The sequence below is a fragment of the Hemitrygon akajei genome, chromosome 4 (genome assembly GCF_048418815.1).
Source record: "Hemitrygon akajei chromosome 4, sHemAka1.3, whole genome shotgun sequence".
NCBI lineage: Eukaryota > Metazoa > Chordata > Chondrichthyes > Myliobatiformes > Dasyatidae > Hemitrygon > Hemitrygon akajei.
In genome coordinates, this window is record NC_133127.1 from 132,226,359 (window position 1) to 132,250,595 (window position 24,237).

General features: G+C 37.4%; 1 protein-coding gene across 6 annotated transcripts in view; it reads right to left on the bottom strand.

Moving 5' to 3' along the window:
* The window catches only part of cep295 (centrosomal protein 295), a 107,552-nt gene that overhangs the window by 1,071 nt on the left and 82,244 nt on the right, over positions 1–24,237 (bottom strand). For 5 of the 6 annotated variants that reach the window (XM_073043340.1, XM_073043337.1, XM_073043338.1 and 2 more), the window contains 8 exons: positions 23,209–23,366; positions 21,117–21,285; positions 18,993–19,300; positions 13,462–13,617; positions 5,300–5,360; positions 4,093–4,281; positions 3,902–4,013; positions 1,686–1,785 (listed from right to left, as the gene is read on the bottom strand). In XM_073043340.1, coding sequence (XP_072899441.1) covers positions 1,686–1,785; positions 3,902–4,013; positions 4,093–4,281; positions 5,300–5,360; positions 13,462–13,617; positions 18,993–19,300; positions 21,117–21,285; positions 23,209–23,366 — 1,253 coding nt within the window. The remainder of the gene's footprint in view (positions 1–1,685; positions 1,786–3,901; positions 4,014–4,092; positions 4,282–5,299; positions 5,361–13,461; positions 13,618–18,992; positions 19,301–21,116; positions 21,286–23,208; positions 23,367–24,237) is intronic. The other variant, XM_073043339.1, reaches the window with a different exon arrangement.

Consider the following 24,237-nt stretch of genomic DNA (forward strand, 5'->3'; position numbering starts at 1 on the left):
TAAAAGTTGTCTCTGTACCTCTATAACTTAGTCCCTCAAGTCCTGACAACAGCCTTGTAAATCTTCTTTGTACTCTTTCCAGTTTAATAACATCTTTCCCTTGGCAGGGCAACCAAAACAGAACATGATACTCCACCAGCACCATAACCTCCCAAATTTTACACTTAACGTCTTACATGCTCTTGGCCATTCTCCTGCCCGTCATCCCTATTCAACTTCCTATCACTGACTTCTGCATCATTTTTCATCTTCTCATTAGCCTTCCGGATTCTTGGGACACCACCCACTACCCTCCCCCCCCCCACCAATCTAGTTTTAAACCCACTCTGATCGCGCTAGCAGATCTGCCTGTGAATTGTGAAATGAAATATCAGCCATATTTTTGTTTATGGAAACTACCTGATACCCTTCAGCTCTGTAAAACTGTTCCAGCTGCTACCATCCAGGAAACTCTTCAACATAAAAGCCAGGACCAAGAGGCTCCAGGACAACTTCTTCCACCACATTATCAGACTGCTTAATTTATGCTGATGCAACTGTATTTCTATGTTATATTGACTGTCCTGTTGTACATACTATTATAAATTACTATAAGTTGCACATTTAGATGGAGACGTAACCTAAAGAATTTTACTCATGTATAATGAAGGATACAAGTAATAAAGTCAATTCAATTCAAAGCTTAAAGATCAATAATCTACTAGAGAAAAAGAAAAGTCAGGAAAAGTGTAGATTTTGGGGTGGAAATGTTTTAAATTACGCCAAACCAAGAGGCCTCAGCATTAAAGGTTGTTGGTTTCATCAGCATGATCAGGCAAATGTTAATCTTACCTCCACAATACCAGATAAAGTGAAGAGATCAAAGCCAGATAGTCAATTTCCCTAGCAAGCCCTTGAGGAAACCCAACAACACAGCAAGACTTCCCAGAAACTTCAGAAGAACATGTCCATTTACTTTCAGATTTACCACTAATCACTCTGATGTTAAATGATTCAATGAAAACTAATTTTATGGAGGAATCTCTAGCCCTCGAATTTACAAAGGATGGCCAGAGGGATAGCAACACTGGTCTCATTACTAAAATAGTTTGTATCGTGGCCACAAATCAGAGTTGATAAGGCAACATCCAGGCATTCATTTTATGACTTGCCATCTAATAATATTAATAGGTAGTGGAAGCCCAAATAAGGTAACTTACAGGTGACTCTTGTGTTAGGGTCTGGGGGGGAGAGAGAAGTTATTAGTTGTGTTCCTAGAAGATAGTCTGTAATCTGAAACCACATGATTTATATTTGGGTTAAGAAATACAACTTCTAAAACACACACAAATTTCATCAGTGAATTTTATTTCATACCTCAGATGTATTGGGAGTGATTTATGAATTCTGAAGGTGAATTTCCATTACTTGAGCTACAATATTATACTATAAATATCTAGCAATCACATAATGAGAAATGTAAACAATGGAGCAAGATAGTTTGAAGCACCATTAAAGAAAGTTATTCGGATGGATGGTAAACAATGTTAAAACCAAAGTAAGCAAGGCATATAACAAGCAAACCATCCCAATGTCTCCAATAACAAAGGATGAAGTGGTGGGAAGATTAGTATTACTAAACTTTATTATAATACCTTTGAATTTATTTTTATTTAGAAGCAAAAATGGACAGGCAGAAAAATTACCTTCTGAAATTCTTTTGCTTTTTCTCGATTTCTAGCACAAACTGTTTGTCTGTTCACTTCCCTTTTCTTGTTTTTCACTTCTTCAAGCTGACTGTAGAGACTGAAGAGAAAATATTGTTTATAGAAGGGTAAATGCAAACTGGCAAATGTAATTGCATTGTTTTTCCAGGTATTCAAAAACAATTGTATATCTAGAGTTCCTAATTTGGAACTTAGTATGCAGGTGAAAATAGTAGCTTTAATTGTACCAGGGCCAGGACTGGCATTTTGCATTTGCCTGCAAGTTACACTACATAGCAAAAATGCTTCCTCCTAACCCACCAAATACATATGTTAACTTAGAGATATGAAGTTATCTTTCTACTGCTGAAGATCCTCTCCCACATCTAGATAGATAGATAGATACTTTATTCATCCCCATGGGGAAATTCAACATTTTTTCCAATGTCCCATACACTTATTGTAGCAAAACTTATTACATACAATACTTAACTCAGTATAAATCTAGTATCTCCATGCCCACTTTTTCATTGGCTTAAGCCCAGAAACAACCCTCCTACCTCTCTTGCTAGTCTGCTGCCAAAGCCAATGTCAGCCTGACAACCTCTTAACAAAAATCAGCACATTAGTAATCGTCTTGATTTAAATTTGACAGGTTTCAAGACAAACTCATTCTTACAGGTTTCCTTAACAGCGCCTTCCTGTTTACTAATAACTCATTTTTCCAAGAATCTACTGACAATAAAATACAACTAGTAGAAACCTTGTTTATCCTTTTCCGAATCCTTTTTATTAACCTTAAATATACGGATAGAGGAGCGGAGTTATTGACATTATTGATTGTATCCGATGTAATATAATAGCCCAGCTTTGTTTAGTTCTGTTTAATTTTTTTTGTTTTCTAATTTGGGTTTTTTCTTTACATGTTTTCATTTTTTCCTACCATGTTTAATTACATTAAGAGTTTGGGAGACTTAGTATATTTCTGTTATCTATAGCTTTTACTCGTATATATTGTTTACCAACAATGTAATCCAAATCTCTCTGTACTATTATCGTTATTATGCTTATGTTTTTGAAAATTAATAAAAAGATTAAAAGAGAAAGAAACCTTGTTTTGAGCAATAATACATCATAGAAAAATGAACTTGCATTAAACCTTTCATTGGACATACCCAATTCAAAGTACATTTATTATCAAAGTACATATACATTATACAACCTTGAGAGTCATCTCCTTACAGGCAGCCACAAAACAAAGAAACCCAAAAGAACCAATTTTTAAAAATATGTCAAACACCCAATGGGCAAAAAGAAGAAAATTGTGTAAACAATAAAAGCAAGCAGAAAGCATTCAGAACTGAAGTTTTACGAAAGCCACGAAGCCAGGCATCACTGCAGCCTCAGTTCATTGCAGAGCTGAGTAAATGTCACAGGGCCAGACAGAACAGCCACTCATTACTGCAGCTAGAGCAGGCCGCAGACCCCAGTTAAGTGCAGAACTGAGTAAATGTCATGGATCAGAGAGTAGAACCAGGCAGAACCAGACTGTCCCTCACCTCCAATCTCAACACTTTGACCTTTTCAATCTGGCCCAGTGTTTAAATCACTCAAACATTGAGTTGCCATTTGTTCTTGGACAGCTCTGGGGCCGTGCTTTGGCCTGGAGCTTAAATCAATCAGACATCAGGACGTTCCTCGCTCCTGCCTGCACTAGCCTCTGCCATGCCTCATCTCTCCTTCTATTGCTAGTGGTAATCATTATTAATAAAGTATTGTTCATAAGGCATTTAGTAGTTTTCTTTGTTTTGTATTTTGCTGACTAAGTAATCGCTGGGCATCACCAGTGCCATCTTAAACTGGAACAATTTAAACCATCCAACACATTCAGCTATTTCCTTACCTCTTCGTACTTTTCTTTTAAGTGTTATTTAAGGGCACTTCATCAGCTGAACTTTTGGTCACTTGATATACCTTTTGGTAAGTGTGTGGCAAATTTAACACTTTTATAATCTGAACTTTAATCTTGGAAACACAAGCTGATAATAGTGAAAAACTACAATTTGAATTAAATCTAGTCAAATTTCAGGCCTTTTAAGGTTTCCATGTATGTCTAACCATTAGTATATAATCCAATCCAAAGATATTAAGTGAAATGCTATGTGGCAGATATGTCTCAACTCTAATTGAAACTAAGTTTTTTTATCCTACTGTACCGGAGTGTTCTTTGTCGCATCTCGGCTTCTACAGCTTTCCTGTCCTCTGGAGTGGTGACTTTTACTTCTCCCACCATCTTCAAATGAGTTGCCACTGATGATGATGATGATGCTGTTTAGTACACAAATGAAACAATTTAATATAACCATTTATGAAGGAATAGTAAAAAATTAGTCAGTACAGTTCTTACCAAAACCAGGAGATTGCCCTTGCTCATGACTAATTAGTCTAGCATATAGTTCAGACTTCACTATTCCAGATTTTTCTTTCTTTTTCAAGTCTTCCATGCGTTTTGCAGAATTTGTGAGAAATTTCTGTTTTCTCTTCAAAATTGCTTCATTCAAAATCTTAGCAGATGGTTCAAACTCAAATATCATAACTGTGAAAAGTTAATATCATGAACAATGAATATTTCATCTTGAAAACTGAATCATATTTAAAAGATAATGATTGTTTAAAAAACTAGCTTCATTCATCACATGCACATCCAAACATGCAGTGAAATGCATTTACATCAGCGTCAGACTGGGGATGTGATGCTTCTGGCACCAACATAGCATGCCCACAACTTAATTAACCCTATCCTGTACATCTTTTTGTTATGTGGGAGGAAAACGGAGGAAACCCACATGGTCACGGAAACTACAAACCCTTTACAGACAGCTGTGAGAATTGGACTTCCAATTGCCGATGCTATAAAGCGTAACGCTAACTGCTACATTGCCATGCTGCTCGGATTTAAGATGTCTGAATGCATTTTCCTCCAAGCTATTTTAAGAGGGATTAAATAATTGAAAGTAATGGTCCAGTAGCTGTAAATTAAGTCGAAAGATTGTGGAATTTCTTGTGAAAATTTTTTACTATTTTAAGAAACAAAATGTGATTTATTTCTATCTGTTCTTAGAAGTGTAATCTAGAGGTCTTTACAATCACACTCTATGGGAACAAATATGATTGGAATACTTCTAGAAGTGCAAGTAGCAGAACGAGTTACTATGGTCACAGGTAGTAGTCTGAGGCACAAATTCTGCAGTGCTGTGGTCTACCAGTAACTGGTGTTGGAATATTGGAATCTAAAAGTGATAAAGGCATAGTTCCCGCTCCCAATAGATGACGTACAAAATGAGTGGTTATCAAGATGAAAATAAGGATTTTATGATGGCGTGGCCAGAAGCCCAGCTCAAGTTAAACAAGCAATCAAGGTTGCAGACAGACTGATTTGATCCAAAAGGGTGAACGGGGGACAGGAGAACCATTACAGAAATATAAACTTTCTAAATTCTTTTGCTGTTTGATAAATTAAATGACACCATGTAAAACTTCCGTGAATAAATGAGAGTTGAGCAAACCATGTTCAATGATTACAGAACTAACATTCCTAAAACAATTCCCTTTACCTTCAGATTTTCGTGATTCAGAACTTGTGTTCACGGGAATTACAGGCTGCATTCCACTTGTCTGCATAAAAAAAAACAATTAATACTCACATCCGTTAATAACAAGATAAAATCATAAAATGGGATCAAATTCTAACCAGTTTCTCTGCATACTCTGTTGCATTAGGCCACAGAAATTTGTTAATGTAATTATGATGGCCATTCAGAACATTGACCTGCATCTCTACATTAAGTAGATCATAGCTGATCTGCACCCACATTGCAATATCAGCAAGTATTTTGAGTACAATTAAATCATATGCCCATTTTTCTTAAAATAAAGTCCAAATATATGGAGATAAAGATACAAAAACACAAATGGAACCTAAATGACAGATTTTTTTTTTAAAAAAGGTGCTGCTTCATTTTCAGCGATTTTCTTTTATTTCAGATTTTTAATATCTGCAGTTTTGTGTTTTTCTATTTGAGAAACTGGTATGCAGGCCTCTTGAGAGGCAATGTAATTAGGAAAAAACACTTCTACTGTTTGCTTTTCAAAGTAACACCACACTCAGCAAAAAAGATCTACTTAACTTTTCAGAATGGAATGTATAAAAATTGAGACTAAAATCTAAAATGTGGTGATTTAAAAAAAGTACAAACATAGCCAAATTTGAAAAGTACGAAACGAAAAGCAGCCGAGAAGATACAAAATTTAAAGGTGACTATCAAGTATGAAGGAAGGAAGTTAATGGTTTTAAGGATGACAGGAAGTTTTTGGGGATACTAGAAAACTACTATCAGACAAGATTTGAGATAACAGAAACCCTAAATTGGCTGAAAGGAAGAAATGTTATGAATGAAATACATAACATCTCGAAAGAAAACATTTTAAATGTTAGTTAAGTAAAATCTAATCATTTACAGGAAAGTAGACAAGTAATAATGGAGGTTCAACAAGATACAAGACAGGGTTTTATGAGACTGCACTTACTCCTGAGCATCGAATGACTATGATATCTTTATTATAGTAAAAAAAAAGAAATAACTTGGATAAATTGCTCCCTTTTTGGTTTCTCTCTCACTCGGACATGTTTTGAAATCAGTTTTTGAAATTGATGTAATTACCAACAAACAGAAATGAGGTATCATAAATTTCATAAGGGAGTACTAAAGTTGACATGACTGAAGTTTTTAAGTGACAGACAAAAGTCAAATGGAAAAAAAGTTAAGTAGAGGAATTTAACAAAGGAAAATCCTTATCACAATACCACATAGGGGACAAGAAAAAAGTAGAATGAAAAGATATTGCAAATAAAGAAAATGCAAATGTTATAAATCTGAAATAAAGGAAACATTGGAAATACTCAGATCAGGCAGCTGTTGTTTTAAAGGAAACCATTAACATTCAAGGCCTAAGACCTTTTTGTCAGTGAAAACTAGAAAAGATAATCCATTAACCGCAATGGTGGTGGGGTAGAATTGAGCACTGGGGAACTTAATGTTTACTCTGTGGAGGGGAAGCAAATGAAGACGGAAGGGCAAAATGTATTGGTTCAAAATGGACAAAACATTACGGAGGCATCTGTGTTAAAAGACTAATTACTTATTACAGCAGATATGAAAGAGATGGAAAGACTGGAAAAAATAGAGCCAGTGTAGGAAGTTGAGAAAAAGTACAGTTGAACTGTCTGTGTAAACCTGTTGGCTTGTATTGGATGTTATAGCTAACCTATCCTGAGATGGGGAGAAACTTGCATAGCCAGATACAATATCATGATTATGCTGGTGGAGGGAAAATGATTGAGCCTTTATTTGAAGAATGTCTGATACCTTGTCTGGTATGTGAATACAAATAAAGGGGTTACTTATCTGTAGGAAAGATTAGCAGGTAAGGACTACTGAATTTGAAACTTGTCAGAGTGGCAGAGGGCAAAGTGCTATGGTTCCAAGGGGGTAAGGATTAGGCAGGGGTAAGAAGATGGAATTAAGATAAGAAGAAAAAGCTTTGGATGAGCCAGAGCATGCTAAATAACCTAGCATGTTCAGACAGTCTTGCTTGTGGACCTTGTGCAGGAGGTAGAAGTGAACTTAGTTGGACTGGTCACAAGGTTGTGGAGCATTCTAACAGTCTGAAACAGTAGCACTTTACAGAATGAGCCTCAGCACTTGCAACATTTCAGATTCTCTTATTAACTAGCTGCTTTACCCAACACTGCTTGGATATTGGCAATAATGTCTGCATTTAGGTACTTCCATGCAATTGGGATTTTTATAACATTTCATGTAAATGAAATAATCCAAATATATATAATTATTCAATGAATAATATTAATAGGTTAAAATTAGGCAGTTTAAATTATTAACAACTCAAAATAAATTTATACAAAATTGTCATTTAATATAATTCTCTTTAAATAGTTATGTACCTATGCACAATATGCAAATTTACTTTCAATGTTCAAGTGCATCAGAATATTGCAATTTGTGCTTTGGAATCAGGTGTGAAAATGTACAGATAATTTTTATCTCCAGTTCTGGAGGAAACTGCATATAGATGACGACTGGAAAAGCATTTTCAAGATTAAAGCGAACAATTTTCAGTTACTGCCCTTGCATCTTGTTAATACTCATGGCAAAGCTATGCTGTATAAAGAACTTAAGTTGGTTGAAAAGGAAAAAAAAATCAGGTGGGGTAACTGGTATCTAAGGGATGATAGCATCTTCCCCAACAGCATTACTAATTTTTGGGTCCTAATTATATGTGGTAGTAAATTTTGAATTGATAATCTTGCGCCATTACAGAGCATGGTGGATCAAAATTCAATAAGAAAATACATAGCCTTGTTACACAAACAGTTGTTCTGGAGTTTCCAAAGGTGGTCTTTAATCATGGCCTGAACTACGCAATTTTTAGTAGTAAAGTTGCTCTTTCATGCAGCCATTGATAATCAGTGTTGAATAAGATTTGGGAAAATAGCTTCATTAGATCATGAAGTGATAATAATTTGAACAGTTTTACTCAAAATCATACCTTTGAGTCCTTGTGTTTTGTTTCTCCATTTGCTAATAAGAGTAAATGCAGAAAAAATTCTAGCAAACTGATCACCTATCAAATATATTTACATTGCTTTTCAAGTGCAATGGCTTAGCATGTTCCTAAAAACATGGTTTAATATAGACTTTCTAAAATTTTTACCTTTGCAGTTCCTTGACAAATGTTACATTTGGAATTTCCACAACTTTAAGTTCAAGTACATTAATGTATACAGTATCACACAAAATGCTGGAGGAACTCAACAGGCAAGACAGCATCTATGGAAAAAAGTACAATCGACGTTTCAGGCCAAGACCTGAAACGTCAACTGTACATTTTTTGCATAGATACTTACTGGCCTGCTGAGTTCCTCCAGCATTTTGTGTGTGTTGCTTGGATTTCCAGCATCTACAGATTTTCTCTTGTTTATGTATACAGTATACAGTAGCTAGACTCTGCTCTCATTCACACATATGCCCCAGATCGCAAAAGCAGCAGTTTGTTTAGTTGGCTTAAAAATGCATTCTCAGAAGGGAAATTACAGGCTGCAATCAATTGCAGTTTAGAAGAGTATCTAGTAGTTTTGTGAGCTGTCTGCAGGTTGTCGCCGGCACCATCTTGCCAACTGTCAATTTTAAATGTAATGTCAAGGTCAAGTGTGCAGTTTTCCCCTGCCTAACATGTTGAAGCAATAACTAATGAAGCTACAAGTGGGGAAATTTTGCCAAAAGTAGATTTTTCCATTCCACTAGAACAGTAAATCGTACTGGTGTTCTACAGAAACTCAGTCACAAATTATTTGTTCATTGTGATTTAATAAAAGTACTTCAGTTAGGTCCACCCGAACATTAAGTAGCTCAAAAATTAATATAAAAATAAAACATAAATTTTCAATGGAGGGTATTAAAATTAAGCCTTCTTTGGGCAATGTAGGGCCTCCTCTTTTATTCTTCCCCATAGAAACTTTATGGATTACAAATTACAGCAGGAGATAGAAAAGGCATGTCAGAAGGGCAATGTCATGATAATCGTTGGGGATTTTAACATGAAAGTGGATTGGGAAAACCAGGCCAGTATTGGACCTCAAGAAAGAGAACTTTGTAGAATGTCTAAGGGATGGCTTTTTAAGAATGGCTTGTTGTTCAGCCCACTAGGGGATCAGCTGTGCTGGTTTGGGTGTTGTGCAATGATCCAGAGGTGATAAGAGAGCTTAAGGTTAAGGAACCCTTAGGGAACAGTGATCACAATATGATCGAGTTCACCTTGAAATTTGAGAAGGAGAAACTAAATTCCAATGCATTGGTATTTCAGTGAAATAAATGGCATGAGAGGGGGAACTGGCCAAAGTTGACTGGAAAGGGACACTAGCAGGAATCTCAACAGAGCAGAAATGGCTGGAGTTTCTGCGAAAAATGAGGGAAGTGCAAGACAGATATATTCCAAATAGAAGAAACTTTGACAAGTGAAGTCAGAGCCAAAGTAAAAGCAAAACAGGGCACAAAAGGAAGCCAAAGCTAGTGGGAAGATAGAGGATTGGGAAGCTTTTTAAAACTTGCAAAAGGAAACTAAGGAGGTCATTAAGGAAAAGAATTATGAAAGGAAGCTGTCAATTAATATCAAAGAAGATATCAAAAGCTTTTTTTTTTAAAAAGTATACAAAGGGTAAAAGATAGTTATGGGGAGATATAGGACCAATAGAAAATGATGTTGGAGATAGTGTAATGAGAGATGCAGAGATGGCAGAGGAACTGAATGTGTATTTTGCATCAGTCTTCACAGTGGAAGACATCTGCAAAATACCAGACATTCAAGAGTGTCAGGGAAGTGAAGTATGTGCAGTGAAAATTATGACTGAGAAGGTGCTCAGGAAGCTTAATGGTCCGAGGGTGGATAAATCTCCTTGACCTCTTGGAATGCACCCTCCGGTTCTGAAGTATTTGGAGAGATTGCGGAGGCATTAGCAATGATCTTTCAAGATTCTGGTATCATACCGGATGATTGGAAAATTACAAATGTTACTCCACTATTTAAGAAAGGTGGGAGGCAGCAGGAATGAAACTACTGACCTGTTAGCCTGATATCAGTGGTTGGGAAGTTGTTGGAATTGATTGTTACGGATGAGATTACGGTGTATCTGGAGGCACATGACAAGATAGGACAAAGCCAGCATGGTTTCCTCCCTGACAAAGCTACTGCAATTTTATGAGGAAATTACAAGCAGGGATGTAGTAGATGTGGTGTACTTGGATTTTCAGAAGGCCTTTGACAAGGTGCCGCACATGAGGCTGCTTAGCAAGATAAGGGCCCGTGGAATTACAGGTAAGTTACTAGCGTGGGTGGAGCATTGGCTGATCAGCAGAAAACAGAGTGGGAATAAAGGGATCCTATTCTGGCTGGCTGCCAGCTACCAGTGGAGTTCCACAGGGGTTGGGGGTGGGACAGCTGCTTTTTACGATGTATGTCAATGATCTTGACTATGGGATTAATGGATTTGTGGCTAAATTTGCCTATGATACAAAGATAGGTGGAGCAGCGGATATTGTTGAGGAAACAGAGAGCCTCCAGAGAGACTTAGATAGTTTAGGGGAATGGGCAAAGAAGTGGCAAATGAAATACAATGTTGGAAAGTATGTGGTCATGCACTTTGGCGGAAGAAATAAACAGGCAGACTATTATATATGGGGAGAGAATTCAAAATGCAGAGATGCAAAGGGACTTGGAGTCCTTGTGCAAGATACCCTAAAGGTTAACCTGCAGATTGAGTCAGTTGTGAAGAAGGTGAATGCAATGTTGGCATTCATTTCTAGAGGTATAGAATATAAGAGCAGGGATGTGATGTTGAGGCTCTATAAGGCACTCACGAGACCACACTTGGAGTGTTGTGTGCAGTTTTGGGCTCCTTATTTTAGAAAGGATGTACTGACATTGGAAAGGGTTCAGAGAAGAATCACAAGAATGATTCCAGGAGTGAAAGGGTTACCATATTAGGAATATCTGGCAGCTAGCTCTTGGGCTATATTCTCTGAAGTTCAGGAGAATGAGGAGGGATCTCAGAAACATTCTTTATGTTAAAAGACCTGAACAGATTAGATATGGCAAAGTTATTTTCCATGGTAGGGGAGTCTAGGACAAGAGGGCATGACGTCAGGGTTGAAGGGCGTCCATTTAGACCAAAGATGCACAGAAATTACTTTAGTCAGAGGTTAGTAAATCTGAAATTTGTTGCCACGAGTGCCTGTGGAGGCCAAGTCATTGGGTGCAATTAAGAGATAGATAGGTCTTGATTAGCCAAGGCATCAAAGGGTTTGGAGAGAAGACAGGGGAGTGGGGATGACTGGAAGAATTGGATCAGCCCATGATTGAATGGCAGAGCAGACTTGACAGGCCAAATGGCCTACTTCTACTCTTGTATCTTAAACAGTAGAGTGTAAGGTTTTATGTTAAGCCTAACATTTATGTAAAATTTCAGATTTTGGGTTTGTTTTGTCATTGAGGTTGGCCATGGACACACCGGCACCTTCCAATTTATTTAAAGCAATAAGATAGCGTGTGTCATCCACCTTACCAATAGGTAATGCTTGGCTTGCTGAGCTCATCTAGCAGTTTGTTTGTTGCTCCAGATTCTAACATTTGCAGTCTTGCATCTTTATAGTTAGCAGTGTTTGTTTTGTAAAAAATTAAGCAGACTATTTAACACTGTAACATTGGCAAGGTAGATGGAGGGGGATTAATTTACAAACACAGCTACGAATTCCGTTAAATACCAAACTGTTTTAGCTGGAATGACTGAATTTTCATACTAATTCACGATTATGTAGAAGAATAGTGACGTCCAAAAATAGGTGGTAGACAAAACACTTGAACCTCACCCAACTCACCTACTTCTGTTTCAAACACATGCAAGGAAGCTGACTAACCCTCTCTCAGGACAAGGCATACATTTAACTAGCATAGTCTATTCAGCACAGAATACAAAAGCAAAAATAGAAAATTAATTTCTTACTAAATAAATCAAAATATTAGCACTGTACTTAGCACAATATTATATCTTATATAATGTTTCTTTGTCACGGTTATACAAATGTTCCATTTAAAACACCATTAGAAAGATCCAATAATACTGTATATAGGTAGCACACTTCACGGTGTTTATTCTTCATAGTGGGTGGAGCTAGATGGCACTCAATGGCAAATTCTTCAAGTTCAGCTGTGGAAACAGCTCAAGTTCGACTTTTATTTTCTCTTGTTTTCCTTTTCAAGGGCGATGGGGTTCTGTCATAGACCCTGAACTGGAGCTAAACTCAAATTTTGATTCTTTGTGGCATTTCCAGAGCTTACTGACTGGCTGTTTTTCAATATCCCAATGATGTGACCTAGAAGACAAGCTTTTGCGAGGTTTTGCGACCTTGGGGAATAAGCTGACTCTACGACTCTGCTGCTGACTAAAGCATCATGGGAGGGGGCTCTGTACTTGGCAAATCACGCACTCACTCTCTCTCATTGGTGGGGAACAGTTTGTTGCTAATTCTCAAGTCAGCGAGCTCAGGAAGAAAAAAGTGATGTGGCAGAACCTAACACCGTAAATCAGAGTCGTTTTATGTATCCTTCTCGCTGGATGACACCTCTCTGCCTCTTAAGGAGAGAGACAGAGCACATATGGTATGCGGAATTGTTGGGTGAATGATTAGTTTTTGCTGTATTGCAGATCATGATCTTTATTGGGGGCTCTGCTATTGCTTGCTTGGTAGGTGGAGGGCGCTGATACTTTTTTTGCTAAAGTAGTGGGGGAAGTAGGGGGAACTTTTGAGTTCTAATATTTTTACTATCACTTATTCTTTGGGGCACTTCTGTTTTCATGGATGTCTGCGAAGAACAAGAATTTCAGGTTGTATATTGTATACATTCTGATATTCAATGGAACTATTGAATTTATCCAATACCAGATCCAACAGACCTGCACACAACAGTTATCCAAAACTGGATTATATTAAAATTGATTTGTCATATATTGCCAAACTGCTGTGCACAAAGTTGTAGCCTAATATTTAAATCAATATCACAACCACCAAAATTTAATGTCTTGGTGAGAAAGGGAGACATGTTGGAAATCAAAGCTGTGAAAATAAAGATGTATTTGATATTTTACCTGAGAAGATGCTTGTATTTCATTTAAATTATCTTCAGTAGTCATATTTTCAGCTCCAAACTCTAGACCTAGTTCATCATCTAATAATGTTGACTCATTCAGTGTTAGCTGTGTCAGTTCTGGTTCTTCCATAATTCCAACATCTGATTCTGTCCCCTAAGACAGTACATACATATATATTTGCATAAATATTTAGCGATATCTGACAATTTTGAATGTGTATCAAAGAAAAATACAGTAAACTTAATACAATTTTTTTTTTTTTTTTAAATGTGGCATAGCAAGTAATTCCAGCACACATTTCTCATCTCTAATTTCCTCAGAACATGGTGTACCACTACTGTCTACGTGATGAAATTAATTCCCAAAATACTGTTGAGTACACAGAATTCTGGATAATGAATGAGAGTTGACAAGATAGAACAAGGATTGACTTATTTTTGCTTTTCTAGCTAACAAACATAACAAAATGTGGAAGACTACCTTCAAACAAAAACACTGGATTATGCAAAACATGGAGCATTGGTCTGCCAGTGGGAGAGAATGAATGATGTATGGAACACAACCAAGCAGCCACTGTGGAATTTAGTATAGATCTAAATATAAAATGTTTCCACACTCTCTGACCTGTGATTTGAAAGACTAGTGAATTCAACAGTACAGAAATTGAAGATGATGACTGGCAACAATGTCAAATGATACTTTAAGCACAATGATTTTTTTTCCCCATTTTGTTGCTGCACACTGGCATGGGCCTCCCAAAATGAATTTTAATTTTATTTAATCATTAGCAACTTTCCTCACATGGCCTCGTACTGGAAAGGAGGCAACTGAGAAAACAACTGAAACAGTTTGGGTCTAGGACAATGCCCTTTCAAACTCCCACAGCAATGTCTTAGGACTGAACTTCACCAACAATCACTCCTTATATGGGATGTAGCTCCAGTTAGTAAATAGTTTCACTTGTAAAAGAATGAGACTATTTTGATGCCATATTCATGCAAGTGTTGCTTTAATGTCAAGAGCAGTCACTCTCTTTTGCCTCTGGAATTCATCTCTTCCCCATGCTTGGACCAAGTCAGTCATGTTTGAAGAAAAATGTGATTCTGGAGAATGCTATGCTGAGCATCAGTGAGCAGATGATTGGAGAAGTGCACTTAGATAGAACTGTCATTGATCTCTCCAATCCCTTCGCTCATGATTAATATTAGGATGATGCAGTAGTGATTAATCAAATTAGATTTGTCCTGCTTTCTTGTTCACATCTAAGCAATTTTATTCACAGCATGGATGCAGAATTGAAACTGCGCCACAGTTAAAACATACAAGGAATGGCAGAATATTGCCTTCTCTAAACTTGAATGATGTTTGACATTCAATAATCTCAAAGTCTTATCGATTTCAGCTTTGCTTAAAACAAACATCCAAATTACTTCAAAGACCGAATTTAAATCCCCCCTTAAAATAATAAATTTTATGCCACGCATCATCTTTGTAAGATAAGAGGAAAATAAGCACTGCTGTGTTTTCCCTGGGCAGTACATCTATTAAAACACTTATCAATAGTTGTAGCAGGAGACTAGCACATTTTATGTTAATTTTGCATAACAATGGATCTAATCAAATTCTTAAAAATTTTGACTGAATTCAAGCCTATTAGTCTGTCAATGTTTACCTGGTTAATATCACAAGACAATACACTTTTAGACCCTTATGAATTTTTTTTTGTGCACGATCCTTTGGTTTTTAAATAGAGTATTTTGCAGCAGTTAATTTTCATTTTACTCAAACCTTGGAGAACAGTGAGCCCCAAGAAAAGGTCTCACTATTCAAATTAATGTAGTAAATTTAACAGGGAAAGTTTGTCATACTATTTTCTGAACACATTTTGTTTAGGTTATCTTGGCACCTCAGTAAGAATGTCCATTTCTACAGTACTAATAATAATTGGCTTGTATTGACACTAAAGCAACAAATGTGGCTTCTTAAGTTTCTCAAGTTTCTTCTACTGTTCAATTAGATTATGGACTATTGCACTTTAATTCCTCTTTCTAACTTTCCACTTGTTTGGGTAATTTCACACATTAGAAATTGTGTGGATGATCTCACCACTTAAATGAAAAATTTGTTTCAATCTTTTCAATTTCTGTTAGTACAGAAGTTTGAGGACCTCTTTGTTCTTTGATTTTCATATAGTAATTGTGAGGATTTCAGGCCCAATTAAGCCAAAAGTAAGCAAATGGAATTATCATAGGTAGGCATCTTGGTTCAAATTGAAAGTGAGATCCATACTTATTCTATGTTTAATAATGACCAACATTTAAGGGTTGCCATATTCTGTGACGCTTTCCGAGAGCATTAAAAAAATGAGTTAGGGAACAACTTAATTGACATTATAAATTACTAACATTGATTGATCACAGGAAGAACCCAGCATGAAATGAGGAATCATGGCCCAATGTAATATCCTCTCAGCTTCACTAAATGTCAGTGATAAATGGATGTTATATTCCAACTCCCCCTCCCCAAGAGACAAGGCATCAGAGACCACATGACTCCAGTGGCATCCAATGCATCAGAGGCAGAGAAAAGAGCAGACTGTTATTCCGGTAATAAGAGACAACTAGCAACCAAGATTAAGGCAGGAGAAAGGACATCTTGTGATAATTCAGTGGGGCTTTAGTAAAACCACATCTGGAGCATTATGTGCACTCATCTCCTTAATATGAACTTCCCTCAGAAACATTATAAAATTCCATAGACCAATTCCTTGTATGACAGGACTAATTGCTCCTCAAAGGGGAGGATGGTCTTTAATGGGTGGGAGGATCTTTAATTATCATGGCAACTTTTTTGAGGCAGCAAGAGATGCAGATTCCATGGAGGGGAGGCTGGTTTCCACGATGTGCTGAGCTGCATCCAAAACTCTCTCCAACCTTTCCTTATTGTCAACATATTCTAATCCACAACTCCACCAATTTCTGTGTTATCTACAAACGTATGAATCAGTCTATCCAAATTTTTGTCCAAATCATTTGTATACATCATACACAGCATAGGTCCCAAAATTGATCCTTGTGGAACACCACTGGTCATAGGCCTACAGCTAGAATAACACCACTCCATCACCACTGTTTCTTTTCTATGGCCAAGACAATTTTGAATCATATCTCCCAATTTCCCATATACCCCAGTTACCTTATTCTTCTGGATTATTTTACCGACATGGGAAGCTTTACTGAGGCAAACGTACAAAAGATCAATTGCTTTACCTTCAATCATCTTCAACTTCTCAAAAATAAAACCTCAATCAAGCTTCGAAACATAGAAAACCTACAGCACAATACAGGCCCTTCAGCCCACAAAGTTGTGCCAAACATGTCCCTACCTTATAAGTTACTAGGCTTACCTATAGCCCTTATTTTACTAAACTCCATGTACCTATCTAAAAGCCTCTTAAAAGACCCTATCGTATCCGCCTCTACCACCGTTATCGGCAGCCCATTCCACGCACTCACCACTCTCTGCGTAAAAAACTTACCCCTGACATCTCTTCTGTACATAGTCCCCAGCACCTTAAACCTGTGTCCTCTTGTGGCAAACATTTCAGCACTGGGAAAAAGCCTCTGACCATCCACACGATCAATGACTCTCATCATCTTATACACCCCTATCAGGTTACCTCTCATCCTCCTTCGCTCCAAGGAGAAAATGCCGAGTTCACTCAACTTATTCTCATAAGGCATGCTCCCCAATCCAGGCAACATCCTTGTAAATCTCCTCTGCACCCTTTCTACACCATATGCCTTCTTAACCACAGAGTCAACCTGCGCAGCTGCTTTGAGCGTCCTATGGACTCGGACCCCAAGATCCCTCTGATCCTCCACACTGCTAAGAGTCTTACCATTAATACTATATTCTGCCAAAACAAACCACTTTACACTTATCTGGGTTGAACTCCATCTGCCACTTCTCAGCCCAGTTTTGCATTCTATCAATGTCCCGCTGTAACCTCTGACAGCTCTCCACACGATCCACAACACCTCCAACCTTTGTGTCATCAGCAAACCTACTAACCCATCCCTCCACTTCCTCATCCAGGTCATTTATAAAAATCACGAAGAGTAAGGGTCCCAGAACAGATCCCTGAGGCACTCCACTGGTGACTGACCTCCATGCAGAATATGACCCATTTACAACCACTCTTTGCCTTCTGTGGGCAAGCCAGTTCTGCATCCACAAAGCAATTTCCCCTTGGATCCCATGCCTCCTTACTTTCTCAGTAAGCCTTGCATGGGATACCTTATCAAATGCCTTGCTGAAATCCATATACACTACATCTACTGCTCTTCCTTCATCAATGTGCTTAGTCACAATCAAAAAATTCAACCAGGCTCATAAAGGCACAGCCTGTCCATTACAAAACCCCGCTGACTACTCCTAATCATATTTTACCTCTCCAAATGTTCATAAATCCTGCCTCTCAGGATCTTCTCCATCAACTTACCAACCACTGAGGTAAGACTCACTGATCTATAATTTCCTGGGCTATCTCTACTCCCTTTCTTGAGTAAAGGAACAACATTCGCACCCCTCCAATCCTCTCCCATCTCCATTGATGAGGCAAAGATCATCGCCAGAGGCTCAGCAATCTCCTCCCTCGCCTCCCACAGTAGCCTGGGGTACATTTCGTCCAGTCCCAGTGACTTATCCAACTTGATGCTTTCCAACAGCTCCAGCACATCCTCTTTCTTAATATCTACATGCTCAAGCTTTTCAGTCCATTGCAAGTCATCACTACAATCACCAAGATCCTTTTCCATAGTGAATACTGATGTAAAGTATTCATTAAGTACCTGTGCTATTTCCTCCAGTTCCATACACACTTTCCCCACTGTCACACTTGATAGGCCCTATTCTTTCACATCTTATCCTCTTGCTCTTCACATACTTGTAGAATGCCTTGGGGGTTTCCTTAATTCTGCCCGCCAAGGCCTTCTCATGGCCCCTCCTGGCTCTCCTAATTTCCTTCTTAAGCTCCTTCCTAGTAGCCTTATAATCTTCTAGATCTGTAACATTACCAAGCTCTCTGAACCTTCTGTAAGCTTTTCTTTTCTTCTTGACTAGATTTATTATAGCCTTTGTATACCAGGGTTCCTGTACCCTACCATAACTTCCCTGTCTCATTGGAACGTACCTATACAGGACTCTACACAAATATCCCCTGAATATTTGCCACATTTCTTCTGTACTTTGCTCTGAGAACATCTGTTTCCAATTTAAGCCTCCAATTTCCTGCCTGATAGCCTCATAATTCCCCTGGGGAATTCTGTTCTGTAATTTGGTGCAATTTACTATAAATACAATTGTCTTCTTCTGATAACATTAACTTAGAAACTTCAGTACACAGACTTTCTAGAGTGACTTTGTCATCTGAATTTATTGTTTTGGTGAAGGTAACTATCTGTTTTTTTAGACTTGAAATCCTCCAGCCATTTTTCATCTTGGTTAGGCACTTTAAACTCACTCACAGTAGTCAATGTTCCATTTAGTCGGAAGAATGAATCAGCATGCTCTTGAGAATTTTCTCCATCACCAACTCGCAATTTTTCAATAGCTGGTTCACAGTTAGATGATTGGTTTATGGAATCCACAGTCAATGAATCGGCAACTACCCTTCCAGCTCTTGACAGGTCAGATGGAACATACTCAGTATTTGTTGAATTTTCATTATGAAATTCCTGCTCTAAATTTTCACTAGAACGATCGGTATTTGGATTGTATTCTCCTGGAGTGATTTCCAGATGTACAGGTTGAAAAAAATTCAAATTACTATTTCCTGCAAAATGAAATACATATTTTAGTCACAAGAAAAAAAATGACCTCAATACAAGGCACTGCCAAATCATCTTGCACATTTCCTCTACTTACAGAACAAAAAGAGTATGTTGTATTTATTGAAGCTGAATTTTAATAAATATTTTGCAAACATTTTGCCATTTTCCTGCACTCAGGAGTAATTTACAACAGCCATTTAGTCTACCAGCAAATCAATGGGACATGAGGAAACCAAAGCGCCTAACAAAAGTGAAAGGAATTGAATGCAACAAAAGTACAAATAACATACAAGATCTTGAAACAATTTAAAATATTTTACACTTAATATTAAAATCAGAAATGGCAGAATATAAAGATACCAAAAAACTTGCTAAAAATTTAGTCTTTCAAAAAAAATTCTAAGGCCTCTGATAATTTGCTGTCATTTGCATAATGTATGTCACCACTCCCAAAAATGGCCCATTACTTCAGTTAAAATAAAACTGAACACTCCTTATGAATGCAAGAAGTCCAATAGACCAGAGAAGTTAAAAAGTTGCTCCCTAAAAATTTGGGACTTCTGAATTTATACAGGCATGATGAAAGAACTAATGTTGCAGGCACTTGTGCTGAACCACTATCACCATCCAATATCACATTTTCAGTTTCAAAGTAAATTTATTATCCAAGTACAAATATGCTACTATACACTACCTAAGATTCATTTCCTTGCAGGGATTTACAGGTAATAAATATAATAGAATTTGACAAAAAAATCTATACATAACAGACTGGCAAGCAACCAATATGCACAAGATGACAACCTAAGGAAATAAAAATAACATTGGACACACAAGTTACATAGAGTCCTTGAAAGTGAGTCTGTAGGTCATAGAATTAGTTCAGAGTAGTGGTGAATGAAATTATCCATGCCAGTTCAGGAGCCTGATGGTTATATGGTAGTAACTGTTCCTCAACCTCGTAGAGTGGGACCCAAGGCTTCTGTACCTCCTACCCAGCGATAGTAACAAGAAGAGAGCATGTTCTCAATAGTAGGGGTCTTTAATGATAGATGCTACTTTGTGGCAGCACTCCCTGTAAATGTACTCCATGGAGAGAGGGCTTTGCCTGTGAAGGACTCAACTGTAACCACTACTTTTACATTCTTGGGCATCCGTGTTTCCATACCTGACTGATGCAACCAATTAGAAAAAAAAATCTGAAGATGCTGGAAATCAAAGTAATACGTTCAAAATGCTGGAGGAACTCAGCAGGCCAGGGTGCATCAATGGAAAAGAGTAAACAGTCAACTTTTCAGGCCAACACCCTTCATCAGGGCAGGACGGGAAAGGAAGAGAAGTCAGAGTAAGAAGATGGGGGGAGGGGAGAAAGAAGTACAAGTAGCGATGATAGGTGAAACTGGGAGAGGGTGAGGAGTGACTTCCCAATTCTTTCTTCACCTCTCGCCCTCTCCTGGTTTCACCTATCACCTACTACTTGTACTTCTACCTCCCTTCCCCTCACGTTCTTAGTCTGACTTCTCCCCTTTCTTTCCAGTCCAGATGAAGAGTGCAAGCCCGAAATGTCGACTGTTTACTCTTTTCCATAGATGCTGCTTGGCCTGCTGTGTTCCACCAGCATTTTGGGGGTATAATTTATGTTAGCTAATGTTTTCTTTGTGAATGTTCTGCCCCTTAATGCTGTGTGTATCTACTGCTATTGCAAGTTTTTAAAATTGCACCACTGCATGCATGTGCCCTGTAAATTGGACAATAAACTTGACTTTGACATATTAACAAGACATTTCCACTTTCTTCATTTAGAGCCAAGATACTCACCCTCATAGTACTGCTGAATGTGGTTCTCCACTTGATCTATATCTGAGGCTGTTATGCCAGAGGCTGGAGTGGATACAGCACTGCTGCTAGAAGACTCTTTGTCTGAAGTTGCAGTTGGGATAGAATGGTGATTTTCTGAGGTGCTGTCACTACTTGGGAAATTTGAATTCTAGATTTATTAAAATAAAATCAAAAATCCTCAGCTTTTCTACCTTTTCAAAGTTTGTTTTAATATATAGACAATGTTGTGTTTTGAGCCTCAAGTAAATGGATTTTGTACTCTATGAATAAAACATCACATCCAGCTAATTGTAGAGCCAAGACAGCTATTGATAATGTCAACTCTATGCTATAGTTGGTTTTCAGGGCTTCCAGCATTTCTCATATCTTAGGAGAAGTACATAAAAATGAAGTTGGTAAAACTGCAGTTTATAAAATTTAGAAAATCTACAGTATTCCCTTGTCATGGCAGTTTGAGTAACGGAAATTTGCAATTACAGAATTCTCTAATCACTACCAAAAGATTTGAGATATAACCAGAATACCCCTACCACACACCTGCAGAGGCATCACTGTTTGGAGAAAAAACTTCCTGTAGGAGCATTTCTTTACTTACAAAGTGGGATTGATTTGAAAAAAGATTCACATTATAGAAAATCTTGGCAAGATAAGTTTTTTTTAAAAAAAGGAATTCAACTCTTCTGTAAAACAGGGATCCACTGCAAGTAATTTTAAAATTAAAACACTAAGGTAATGTTTAAAGCAAATAAAGGTCCTTGCAGGACAACAGCAGTTTGAAAAATAACTTGGAACATTACTCATATTGAAGATTTCACAGTGATGTCCTTTTGAAGTCTCAAAACAATTTAAATAACATAGTGTTACTCTAATTACAAGACTGTAGCCATCTCAAGAAGTTTAACCATCCTGCTTTCTCTGAAAGGAACCATACGTCCTCATACAGCTGTCAGATTCTCCAGTCTTCTAAGCTGAACCACCCACATAGATTCCAGAAATTAGTACAATATCAAACTGTAACTTGATCAATACACATTAGCATATTAATACTGTATCTTCAAAAGCTATGATGTATAATAGCTAATTCTAGAAACATTAAATCCTCAAAATACTCAGCAGATCAGGTGCAGCTATAGAGGAAGAAAACTGTGCTATGTTGAACTAGCCAATATATAAAAAAAAGAACATTAGAGAACTAATGTGGTACAAAGCTGGTATTGCCTATAGATCCAAATTTCTAGATTTTCCTCTCATTGTTCTTAAAATGAGTGTGTGCACAATTCCATAATCGATAGCAATGATTTCCAAGTCAACGAAACTCAAGGATTATTGATTTTTTATTAATGAGATAAAAATTGGGTGTTAATATCTTAATGTTGATTACTGTGCTAGGCTCATCTATAATACCAACATCTAAAGATTTTACCCCTACAATTGCTTATGGGAAAATACATATACCTTCTCAGTGTTAAATCTTTACTTCAAAAATATAAAAAAAACAAAAAATTCCTTATTATATTTCTTGTTACGTGACTCTCATCAGTGAAACTTCCATTAAGAGTATTTTTTCTTCACCACTACAGTTTAACCAGGTTATATGTAGCTCTTGGCAGCAATTGGTTGGTATATTTTTCCCTCTATCTTGCACTAAGATTGCCTTCCACATTGGGAAGATTCAAGAGGGAAAAAAGGTACCGCAGATTTGTTACTTAGAAGTGACTTACCATCTACAAACTTCAATATGCTTCAGTGTAGATACAAATTTTGTTGTCATTAACTATACAATGAAACTATACAATAATCCAACACAGCTAAGACTTTAATGGTGCTGGACATATTTACAATTTTAAGATGTCACTAAGTACTGTAATACATTCTCCTTTGTAGTGGGTAAGATTCAGAGGAGTATGGGCCCTGGTAAAAGACTGAGAGGAACGAAAGCCCTAGTGAGAGTCACAGAAGAGCAGAGTAGCCAGCAAGAAATGCAAATGCATGAACCTTAATTTTACTGCAAATTACTAAGTGGATAAATAAAGATTGATGACGTAACCTCAAGTTCAAAATTACTCAGTACCTTGCTGGATGTCAGAGATAATGAAGAACTGTAAATGCTAAAGTCAGATCTGCACTCTAAAGGCTGAAATTCAAAATTTGAATCCTGTTGACAATTATGTTGCTCAAGAGAGAGGTTGGGGAATTCCAGGTTCGAAATGTCACAACCAGTTGCGGAATCTGTAACAAAAAATAAAATAATAATAAATTCCTTATTCAAAACAACAGAAATGAAACATGTGAGTGATAACTGCTCCAAGGTGAATATAAACTTCCCAAACCACACAAGTTTCTGTTCGAACTCAGTGGGTCAGGCAGCAGATCAGGGCTCATTTCCTTTCACAGCGGCTGCCTGGCTTGCTGAATTCCCAAGTGTCTTGTATATTGCACATATTCTAACATCTGTAGTCACTTGCTCTCCAAGGCATCATGAAAATTGACTTGTGTCACAACAGGGTTAATTAATTAAACAAGCAAGCATTCTCCATTGACTAGACAAATAATCTAAAGTTGATTAAGTCCTAGCATAACACTATAAAAATACAAAAACAAGGAGAATGCTATTCAGCCCTACATGCTTGCTCCATTATTCACCAAGATCAATGCAGTTCTTTCACCTTAAGTCCATTTTCCTGCACTAATTTCCATTTCCTTCACAAGCAAAAAATTGTTTTCTTTATTGAAAATATTCAGCAACTGAACCTTCACAGTTCCCTTTCGCAGAGAATTCCAAAGATTCTCACTTCAGTCCCCTGAATGAGAACGTTCTTTCATCTCTAGACAACCAAATGAAACACCTCACCTCCATCTATCCTGTCAACTCCATTAAGAATTTTGTATGCTTCAATGAGATCACTTCTCATTCTTCTGGAGAGAGTATAGGACATATAGGTCAATGTGAATCTCTCCTTTAGAGAGAACTTCTCCCCATTCCATGAATCAACCTGTTGAACTCTCACTGAACTTCCCTTTCATAGGTGTGCTCTTCCATGGGTAGGAAGACCAGATCTGTACATAATATTCCAGATTCTATGAATTCCATGATTATTAC